General features: G+C 37.0%; 1 protein-coding gene across 1 annotated transcript in view; it reads right to left on the reverse strand.

The window, feature by feature from the left end:
• Window positions 1–2,040: 2,040 nt before the first annotated feature.
• The window catches only part of drd2a (dopamine receptor D2a), a 29,891-nt gene continuing 19,880 nt past the window's right edge, over window positions 2,041–12,051 (reverse strand). The window contains exons 3-8 of the mRNA XM_033977665.2: window positions 9,050–9,159; window positions 6,819–6,955; window positions 5,516–5,724; window positions 3,162–3,248; window positions 2,589–2,970; window positions 2,041–2,237 (exon numbers count right to left, since the gene is read on the reverse strand). Coding sequence (XP_033833556.1) covers window positions 2,041–2,237; window positions 2,589–2,970; window positions 3,162–3,248; window positions 5,516–5,724; window positions 6,819–6,955; window positions 9,050–9,159 — 1,122 coding nt within the window. The remainder of the gene's footprint in view (window positions 2,238–2,588; window positions 2,971–3,161; window positions 3,249–5,515; window positions 5,725–6,818; window positions 6,956–9,049; window positions 9,160–12,051) is intronic.

Here is a 12,051-nt window from a genome sequence, read left to right on the forward strand (position 1 = left end):
CCTAGACTCAACAAATTCGCGCCCAGAACAGGGCAGGAAAAGATATCCAATTCCATTATATGGTGGTTTTAAAGAGTCTTCAATTGCAGCAGTCCATGTACTTGTTGTCCAAAAAGACTGATACCTTATGTCAGTTATATAATTTATATCAGTTAAATTATTTATAACAGTTATATTATTTGTAACAGTTATGCCAGTTATATCAGTTATGTTAGTTATATTAGTTATATGAGTTATATCAGCTATAGCTCTAAAGTTGCACTTTAGTCACCTGAAGAAATTTGGTCGACTGAAGACTAAATCTCTTATTTCATTAAATAAATAACAGCTACATAACACATTTGGATCAGTGTGGTCCTGTTTTATTTTTGTTTTAAGAAAATAAATACTCTGATCACTTGTCATTGTCCACTGGTATCAGTTGATATCAGGTATCGGCAGATACTTAAAGCTATAGTACTGGAATCGGTATTGGAACTGAAAAAGCTGGATCAGTGCATCACTGTTCTGGATTGCTTTGGACAGTGTTTGGACAACTTGCTCTGAATAGTGAATTAGGCTTTGGTTTTACACTGTACTAACTTTGCTTTGCTTAAAGTTTGAGGTTTGAGCAATAAGTTGACTGTCCCTTTTTGGCTGGTTAATGAATTTATTTGGGAATAATTATTATTTACAGTGTTGTTTTTTTTTTTTTTTACAGAAGACACCATGGTTTTGATTGAATGTTTATTTTAGTTATATTGAGATGTAAATTATTATATGTGACAAAAACAAATGTTTCTCAGCATACACACCATAGTATCATGTTGGACAAACAAATCCCACTTTTCTGCAGTACATTACACTGATGCCACACTACTCTGTCACAGCTCATTTGAACACAGTGTCAAAATTATGTGTGAAAACAACATACCGAGATTTTTTACTGTGACTGTTTTATTTTTTTTGCCAAGTTAACCTCATTTTTAGTCAGCAGAAGCCCTAGGGGGCAGCATGAGGGGCTGCACACAGCCAAATGATTCTACCTGGAGGCTGTAAAGTCCACTCACAGGCCATTAGTTTGCAGCTGAAACAAGGCGACTGCAGCACGCTCACTGTTCCTCCCAGTAAACAACATTAGTCAAGTGGCAGGAGTTAGGAGTCAAAGAGACACTGGTTTAATGAGACTGAGTTGTTTATGGGTGTTTTTGATTTTATACACTACACAGCGAACACTGATATTCATGTGGCACTTCAGCAGGTCATTATTGGATATCTTTTGTTTTCTGTTAACATATACTTCATTAGAAGTCAAGTAGAGGAGCAGTGTTGCATGCATTTCCTTTGCAGGCATATAATCACAGTTAAGGATGTGTTAAGAAAACTATGTACAGCAAATAATAGTAATAATTGTTATAATAATCATCATAGTAACAATAATAATAATAATAATAATAATAATAATAATAATAATAATAATAATAATAATAATAATAATAATAATAATAATAATAATAATAATACAATTTATAAAATTGCAACAATGTGGATATTGGCATAGCCACATAATACAGCCATTGTCCCATGTTTTTTGAACACACATTCTCATCAATAATAGACCTCAACATTAAGAGCTTCAGTAGTAATGTTGCTATGGACACTCATCTTATATCTATTACATTTGCAATAAAATTTCATTAGAAAAACATAGAGCACACTCACACACAATAAATAGCCTTTTTGTAATTTGTGTGCAGTATACACAGATGGCTCATTCGGCGACTTTGAAGACCAATGATACACTTTTTCTGTATTCTTAATGAAAATAGGTTTGTTACAGACATTTCTTGTTTTACATTCAATGACTTTGAGAAAATGAGTCTACACACTGTCCACACAGACCCCAGCTTCTGTATGGCACTTCCATTAGTATCAGTCCCACTGGTAAATTGGGCCACAGAGCATTTCTGATGTGCTGTGTTTCCTTTGTAAAGATGAGGTATTTGCCCAAATACATGCATCAGTTCTCTCGTCAGTCTGATCTGATCATGAGTGAGCAGTTCAGCAATGCAGGATTTTAATGAATGCCTTTCTGAACTCCACATTAAAAGTGGTGTAGATGATGGGGTTTACAGCACTATTCACATAGCCCAGCCAGGTGAAGGCGTTGTACATTTCAGCAGGGACCTTGCATTTGGTGCAGTGGGTGTTTAAGATATGTGTAATGAAGAATGGCAGCCAGCAGATGATGAACACACCTGTGGAGGAACAAAGACAGCAGCATTAGTGAAAAGCAAAGGACTGGACAGTTAAACATATCCAGCTAATACAGTTATAAAACTACATCTGAATGCTTTCAGTTCCATCAGGGTTACCTTGTTTACCTTTTCTGTCTTAGTTACACCAACAATAATTGGATGAATATAAAATATGACAGATGCCATTCGGGACTTCAGAAGCTTGACAGTCAAGTACAGCCACATTTGTTGAATTTAACATTGAAAATAGTTTTGGTTTGTACTGGTCTGCGTGTCTGCATTTGAGTTGAGCGTGCACATACACAGTAAACGTGTTACTATATTTCACTGTATTCTTTGAGATGGACTTACCAAGGACAATGGCTAACATCTGAGTGGCCTTTTTCTCCTTCTGCTGTGATATCTTCCTCTTGCTCAGAGTCTTGACAGAGGTCTGAGTTTTGCCGTTGGGCAAGGCCTGGGTCTGGAAGGCTTTGGCCACCACAGGAGTAGCACCGGCCAGTGGCTCTTTGGGGCGCTCCCCATTCTTCTCGGTCCTCCCATCCTCTGGGGGTGTTGGTGGGCATGAGGTGGGGCTAGCGTTGGCTTTGTTAGGCATTAGCATCTGGTGACTAGTAGCTGGAGTGTCTCCCAGAGTGCATTGCGGCTGCTGCTTTAGTTTCTGACTGTCCCCACTGTTGTTGAGCTCATCCAGCTCCAGATCCTCTCCCTCGTTGCCATCTTTGATAAATATCTGTGTCAGATAATAGCAATAAACAAACGTACAATTATTGTCATTTAGAAAACAGCTTGAGCATTATGATCCCCCTGTGTAAGTTCATTTAAGTCATAGGAAACAATTTGAAGATGTCCTGTCGAATTGTATTTTCACATGACAAACTAGTTGAAAGAAATGATCTTTTGAGATAAAAGTAAAACACGCACCACTTTCTTCTTGTTGACAGGAAAACTCCCATTAGATTTAACAATCATGGTGCACAGCCTCACATCCTCTGGATGAGTGCATTTATCCTGAAACAAAAACAGCTGTGTCAGGTCAGTAGAAACTACAGTGTCAAAACAGGACTGACGTGCACTGTCTAAGCACAGGTTTCACTGCTCTGGTCAGAGGGATCTGTTCAGTGACAAACATCTTTGTAAAGTTTTTACTGCATCTTGATATTTGATTATTTACTACAGGAACGATTCCTTGACAGTTACTTAAATCATATACAAGCCATATACTCTAGAAGAAATTGGTTATTGATATACAGGGTCATTGTCAGTTTAACAACTGGGATTTTACATATAGAAAGGTGCAAAAAATAGTCCCTCCCAAATAGCTCAGTAAAGTGCACTGGATCAAATGCATTACTTGGCTTCCTGTGCTAAGGCCATTGGGTTTCACAATGACAGTAAAATCAATACTCGGGAAAGCAAAAGGTCAGTTAGGACCATCATAATTAGTGTCGCGTGATGGCTTTTGACACTCAGACAGGTTCAAAACAGATGAATCCAGGTTAAAATTTCATGCATAAGTTGTATTTCATTTGCACACGGAAATGGAAAGTTTCAATGGATCAAGGTGCAACTGGAGGTTGGCCTTACGGTCCTTGGCTGAATTTAATCCATTGTGTGTGTGTGTGTGTGTGTTGTTGTTTTTTTAAAGAAAATCAATGTTTTTCTTGTCTGGTTTTTTTCCATTCTACAGTGCCTTGTTCTATAAAATCATTGCAAATAATTGGCTTGAGAAAATTATTGACTGAAGTTTCATAAAAAGAGCAAATTAACTGAAAGGGCATTCTCGTGCTATTGCCTTTGAAAAAGAGACCAAAGAAAGTCTTGCATTCATTTTGTGTAAAATGTGTTTCATTATATGTTGCATATTATTAACAGAATTCAAAATCAGTGGTTTTGTGCTGTACCAAAAACCAAGCTGCTTCATTTCACATTTATTAACAAGAAATAGGACTTAGGATTGTTATTACTATAATACATTTGAATTATTTAACCCCTTGGTCAATTCATCACTGTTACAACGGGGGTTGTATTAATTTCATTCATTGTATTCAACTCAGAGCTTTCAAACATGAAACCATGCAAACCTTGAATCTAAATTATATATATGTGATATATATATGTGTGTGTGTGTGTGTGTGTGTGTATGTGTGTGTGTGTACTGTGTGTGTATTGTGGCCATAAAATATCTAGAATATCTTGAGGGAAGGAGATCGTCGTATCATGTGAGAATATTTTCTCAAGGGAAAAAAATATTAAAATATATTTAAAATATATAATATATTAACTTGACTTGAACGTGGTTGTGAAGTAAAAATATAGGCCAAACTGTTTTGAGGTTTTGGTCATATGGATTTTACATGTTGGGAGCAAGACACTACGAGTAGTGTAGCTGAGACACGCAGCCTGGATAATTCTTGTGAATATTTATCTTACCTTTGCAAAACTTCGACAAGTTAGATTACCTTACTTTTAGATTATAACATTATGATATTAATAAAACTGACTGTAGATGTAGTCCATGACTGGATGACACAAGGTTTGTTTGAAACTAGTGATTAGTAACTTGTTGGGGCTTTGATGAATGTGTCCATTTACTGGCCATAGACTGTTGTCTTTTGTGTGTCCAGCAACTTGCTGATTGCTCAGATGCCTACAGTAGGCTAGTTTGTATGTAGTGCTGTAGTTAATTAAACTCTGGCAGTGACAGAGGAGCCACTCGGCTCAAATATGTGTGTGTAGTGCACTATACTGCACAGTGCAGAGATCATTACCTGCGGCCATGGATATGCCAAGCTTGTGCCCTGTGTTCACGGTGAACCAAGGGGTTAGGTGTGGTGGTAAACCAACTCTCCTAAGGTATCTCACTTGGCACCTGGGCGCAAATGTTGCCAATAATGCACTGCAGAACCATATTTAAGTCTAAACCGGCCAGCAAAGTGAGGGTTAAGCTGTTTGTTAGTAAGTTGTTCCCACAAGATAATATCTGGTTCCCTAAAGATAATATCTCATTCCCTCACGATATGGCCACAGTGTGAACCTGCTTCAAACTAATAGGATTCATATGGTGCAGTCACTTTATGTTTTTAATAGGTGACGCTTTTTCTAAGTCAATATTAAATATATTTTTCTATTTTGGGTCCAAACTGTCCTAGTCTAGTGTTAAACTCAATGGACCTTTTTCAGATAAATGTTGTACTTGAACAGTGGTGAATAGTCAGTGTATTGACAGTTGTCCCTGGAAGTACAGGCTGAATTCATCTGATGTGGTGGGGGGTTACCTTGAATGAGGTGGCCACATCAGGCTCCGTGGGCTGACACACTCGGTGCTTAGGTTTGGTGTTGACGCGTTTCCTGCGCTTCCGTAAAACCACATAAATTTGCACATAAACCAGCAGCGTAATGATGAAGGGCACATAAAAGGACACGATGGACGAGTACACCACGAAGGCCGGGTTTGCAATCACACAAAGGGACTCATCACGTGTGGCTGTGAAGAAGAAACAAAGAATGAAGGTTACTCGCTAATGATTGAGGGTAGTTTCAATATTTCTAACAGCTCTAACTTGTAATCAGAAAAAGCTTTATTACTTAGAATGTGCTTTGGCAGTATAGTGCAACATACAAATAGTAAAAAAATACATATTTATATGTGTGTATATATATATATATATATATATATATATATATATATATATATATATATATATATATATATATATATATATATATATATATATATATATATATATACACACACACACACGCACACACACACACACACATATGATAAAATAAAATGCATTTATAAGGAAATAAAATAAATAAAATTGCAGCTGTGACCTTAAGACATTCTGACATGCAGCATCACATCACTCAAATATTCACTTTATTTCTGTTAGACTGATCAGTACACATACTTCATGAAACTTTTCTGATAAGTAAAATCAGACCATACACTAGTTGCTTAGCAGACATATTATCTTTGATCCACAGTACATCACTGAGAAATGAAGTCTCTTGTCTTAAGAAAATCGAGACTAGAGTCAAACTGTTTTTCCATGTATACAGGGGAGGCAAGAATGACTTCAGTTTACACATTTTAACATTTGGCACATTAAAACAACTCCACATGTCAGTAGATGCATCAACTGCTTTTTGGAAAATTACTTTATTTTACAAAAAATCCATAATTTTGTGGTCTTTTTTGCTGTAGCTGTAGCATCAATTGAAATGGGCAATTGTGCAAGTGTATGTTATTTTTATACAATTTGTTGCAGTAAATCTTTAAAGGTAGCCAGCGCTCTTACTGTTTTAAGTACTCCAATCACAACTGAACCTGGGTTGATTCTGCCATGCTAGGCCAGGTCTGCATGTGCTGGGATTTAGATAATGAGGATTCAGATCAAAAAGAGTCCTCTTATGTTTAAACAAACTGGATCTCTGAACTGGCAACACAAATAAGAGATTCACATGAGGCTCATTCTGATTTCTGATTGGTACCAAAGCACCAAATTATAACATAAACAACTTGACCATCATGCCCACTGTTTTAGGAATTAAGATAGAATTAAAATAATATACCTGTGTTATTTAGGCCAAACAACAAGGGACACGATATGGCAAAGGAGAGCACCCACACCACTGAGATCATGACTGTGACCCGCCTCCTCGAACTGTACCGAGTGTTGTACAGCATCGGCATGGCAACCGCTGTGTACCTGCAATGACAACAAGGTAAGACGTTAGAGAAGTACTTGTGAATGTATCTCAAGGAAAGAGCTACCCCTTTGTAACCTAGTGGAAATTGAAGCAAACGTGCCTCACTTGAAGCATGTCTGTAGAAGTGATGTATGAAAACTGGTTTTAGTGCATCTACAGGATGTATAACTCATTCACTTTTGTGCAGCTTGGTTAAAAGGGCTGAATGCACTGTACAGACGAATAGGAATTTCAAGTGTCCGATTAGTGTAGTCAGTGCTTGAAAGGAGAAAATGGATGGAATAATTGTGTTCCTAATGTGAGGTACTTGAAGATGAATGCAGGCAATGTGGTGGTTGATATAAAAGAATGTGAAAGTGTTTTTTTCTATGAATATCATCCCCCATGGTTCACAAAATCAGACTTTTTTGTTAGTTAGACACAAAGCAGTTCAGATACTCATTTTACACTATAGTCTATGTTACATACCTAATAATATACATTTGTACTGTATATGGCTCACCAGGTAATAGTAAACATTAAATAAAGGTACTGCACCAAATACTCAAAAAAATCAACAGAAAAGCTAAGGGTTATGGGCTTTGGGGTTATGCTTACAAGAAGCCAGTGTGTCAGAAGTCTTGGCATTTTCATTTGTCATTCAATTGTTCTTTCCTCCATTTATGTCCTATACCTTTTTCTATTGTATTTAAAACAGAAGAGTCTTATAAGCTAACGGACAAAATCAGTCCTAAGAAGCAGTGTGCATGTGTGTTCAAGTACCAAGCTTTGAGCAAGTGAAGGTTTAATGAAATATAACAAATATAATGTGAGAATGACATAAGAAGCACAGATATTTTCATTATTGGGATATTTCAATGCACACATTCTGAATCCTAGTTATACCGGAGTTTTTGTATTAATTGATGTATAGGCATCATATGCCTACCTGTGCACACTGTGTACATGTAGCTGTTCATGTGAAAGTTACAACAGTGCCCAGAGTTGAAAACCAACCACACAAACTTTAAGTAGTTGTTTGTCTCTCTTTTCTGGACTCACACAGTTGGTGTAGGGGCAGAAATCTCCAGGAGAAACTCATTCACAATGCTGTCAGATTTGTTTTTCTGAGCAATGCTCAAAAAGAAAAGAGCTGCATATACTATCTGTGTCATAGAGAACAAATAAACATTTTATGTTGTTTTTTTAAATATGTACAACAAGACTTCAAATAATTGTTGTTCTGCTGAGATGAAGATTAATTCAATCATTTTAGGTGAAAATTGTGCACTTGTGTGTCTGCAGTGATGATTTGTTTTCCTTGGCTTTGAAATGGGAATGCAGCCAAGCAGAAAATCAAGTCAAATTAAACATGACAGAAGTTGATAAGAGAGAAAATATGAGCGAGAAATATGTTTATGGCTTTGTAAGTGACGTCACATGACGTTTGATGCAGCTGGTTTTACAGAATTGCAGAATGTAATCCTATTTAATGATTTGTTTTGTATAATGCAAGTATGCACAGACATTTTGGGAGTACTTTAAAATGTAGATACTGTAATGTATTTTTAAATTTTGTGGATCTTGAAGTAAGATTAAGTTAGATTCTGTATACAAGTCCATGCTGCCACGTGACAATTCTCCATAAATATACTAAAGCATGATGCAAAATGTACTTAACAACTTGGCAGACCTGATGAGATGCAGTTTTTTTGTCTTAAGACCTGCCTAATGCTTTAAAACAGTACTATACCATACTTAGTCTTGTCTCCGACATTCACGTGCATGAGTTTTGCATGCAGATGCACACAATGGCATCCATTTGTCATAATGAGAACTGTACTTTGGTAGCCCTGCAACATCTGCTTGCCCATAATTACGGTTGGTGCAGAGCAACAGCTGACATTATGGAAGATGTTGCACATGGTGTAAAATCCATGTCTGCACACAGCACTTAATGTGCCAATAAACATGTGAGCTCTGCTGCCACATATAAAGGAAGCACTACTCCTTGTGTAAACTAAAGTTCACAAACTAAAGATTTCCACTGAGAATGCTAGCAGGAAGCCTGATAGGCAGGAGGGGCTAAACAAGCTGAGCAATGGCCCACTCACCGATCAATGCTGATGGCACAGAGATTGAGGATGCTGGCAGTACACATCATGACATCCAGAGTGACAAAGATGTCACAGTGGATCTTACTGAAGCGCCACTCTCCCACCACCTAAAAGACACAAGAAAAACACAAAGAAGTAGTAGTTTACAGCCAGAGTCAACACAGCAAATCTATAGACCACTTGCCCAAAGAGAAGGGACCTTTTTCAGAAATTATGTGTTTCTCTTAGCAACAAAAAAGCCATGGTGACAGTCAAGCCTCCTTGTATATTCTTTCACATTATTTCCGCATCAGTAACAAGGAACACAAGGGGAAGACAAGAATAAAAAGCAAAAGTCAGCCATGAGCGCAGGCTGTATGGAAATGAACTGTCATAAAAAAAAGACATAGAGAACAACTGCATTTTATGTGGTGTTTGAAAGAGACATTGAATGGGTTTGGCTTGTCTCTTCTGATTCCTATACAGATGATCTGTGATGAGAAGCAGACGCCAGTTGTACTTTATAGAGAAATGCATCTGATGTGTTTCCTAGGTGCGGGCAGGCACACCTGACTGATGGCATGTTTTCATGTGTTGATTGCTTAATCACGACTTTGTGTCTCATTCTTCCATCTTTATGAATTAAACATTCAATTATGGCAAAAACTATAGGCAACCCAGTGAGATAATTATCACGTAACATGCATCTTGGATGACAGCCCCAGGTGGCTTGCAAAGTAGAGATGTGATCGAAACCTATTTATATTCATACTGCCTCTTATTACTTGGTCAGACCCCAGGATAGAAAGAGCCTCATCAGAGTAGCAGACATAGGCTAGTGTGTCAGATGTCACATTATCTTAAGGATCTTTCCACTCCATTGCTGTCTCAATACTTCATTCTATGGGCCCATCAACACATTTCCTATATTTTGATTGTGATTAATCTCTGTCCCAAGGCTGTGTGCATAATTAATAGTAATGCTTTAATGTTGTGGGAGCCTGAGGAGTACTCTTCAGTGCTCCAGCCTCCTCTCATGAAATCTCAAGCATTTACTTGCCTATTAACTATTTTATTTACTTACACGATTACCACATGCTCACATTACATTATCAATCATTCATTGCACAGCAGTGTGCATAATTTTAAGAACATGCCATTGCTGTAAAATAGGGGTGGGTGAAAAAGTTCAACGCCTGAGTCACAATTTCATTACAATCCACTTGGCATAATTATAAATAAAGCATTCTACTAAAAGTACTTAAATCTGCCTGACACTCAAGCACATGAAACATGCTGAGCAATAGAGGAAGTAGGACAGGAGAAGTGTTTGTGTTTGATTGTCAGATATTACATTTTACATTTTACAATTGGTCCAGCCCTAATCTAGAATATAGACCGAGTAGACTTGAATACAAGCTGTCATTTACAGGAAAAAAATCTGCTGTTTAAATTTATGTTTTAAGTTTTGTAATCTGACAAAATGATAGGTCTGCTTTTTATGTTTGACAGTGGCTTAGGCACCAACAGTTTGATGCTCTAATGACAACATTTCCCTAATTTACCTGAAGTAGTATGCAGAGAATTCTGACAATTTCTGTACATAATGAGTTTGTAAAGGGATGAGGAAATTTGAAATTGAAAAATTAATTGAGGAGAAGTGTGAAAGTGGTCAATACAAAGTGAAGCAGACCATTACATTATATCAAAAGCACACGTTATTTGATTTGAAAGTTTCAATTTTATTCATAGAGCACTGCAGGCTTATTCAGACAATCGAATAGGCAATCATTGATAGGCAATCAGATACCTGTCCAGACAGAGCAGCCTTAATTAAACAGTATTATAATTATGATGTCACATTCTTAAGTGCACTTGTCATACCTTAAATGACAACGTAATTACATGATGTTAATCTGCCCTCTTGCATTTATGGATGTAGTCGCAGTGCTTGTGTAGCTTTGGTTTTAATACTACAAACATGAATGTTTTAACTCTCACTGGAGGCATGCATATCCCCACTACCCTCGACACACTCGACTGAGAGTGCAAAACCTGTAATTAATGCTAATGTAGCATTTAATAATGAAGGCCAAAGAGAAGTCAGAGCAAAAAATCTGTCTTGGGTACATGCTGAAATAACATAGAAACAGCCTGTGACTTAACTCTAAATTTACTTTGGAACTCTTTTTTATTTCAGCAAGAAATACTTTTAGTACTTTGGCACGCTCTAAAAGTTGGTGCATTAATAACAATACTAATAGATGATTCATGGTTTATTGGGTGCAGAAGTGTACTTGTTTTTTCATAATAATACTGAGGAAAAATGCTGTTGCTGTTGAAGCAGTGTGTTCTACTGTATGTATTATGGAAAATATAATTTTAGGGGGCCTCACACACAAGCCCAAGACTCTTCTCATTCAGTGAGCACCCATTTACTTTATTGTTTGGCCTTATTTAATGACCACAACTGTGTCTAGCATAATTGCTTAAACCCCTAATCCCAGCATTAGTGCAAGCAGCCAAAGAAAACCAATGAGCATAAATTCTATAAGCCCAGAGAGCTTCAAATATGATTTTAATGTAGAGGCCATGGCAAACTTCAGTGCTCCCATTGACCTTAGTTTAAGAATTAATTTATGTTCACAGAGATTTAGAACATTTTAATTAGGGGAAAAAGCCTTTTGATTGGCTTCAAAAGTACACTTGAACAGTAGTTGGTCTGTATCCCCATATCCCAAGAAGTGTTTTTTCTATTGTAGTTTTGGTTTTACAGATATTTGTTATGTTGTTGAGCAGCACATGGAGCAGCACATGGAGTCCAATGCTCTATTTAACTTTTAGTTTAGTTAGTTAGTGGTTATAAGCTAATGTTAAGCGTATAAATGTTGTGTTCCTTTTGCTTCTTGGCTAATGTTTTGTGATTATAGCACATTGCACATAACAGTCACTTGTCTAACCCTTGCTGTGCTTTATAAACAGTCTCAGAAATAGGACTATAGATTTTTTCAGTGAAATCT

The sequence above is a fragment of the Periophthalmus magnuspinnatus genome, chromosome 13 (assembly GCF_009829125.3).
Source record: "Periophthalmus magnuspinnatus isolate fPerMag1 chromosome 13, fPerMag1.2.pri, whole genome shotgun sequence".
Taxonomy (NCBI): Eukaryota; Metazoa; Chordata; class Actinopteri; order Gobiiformes; family Gobiidae; genus Periophthalmus; species Periophthalmus magnuspinnatus.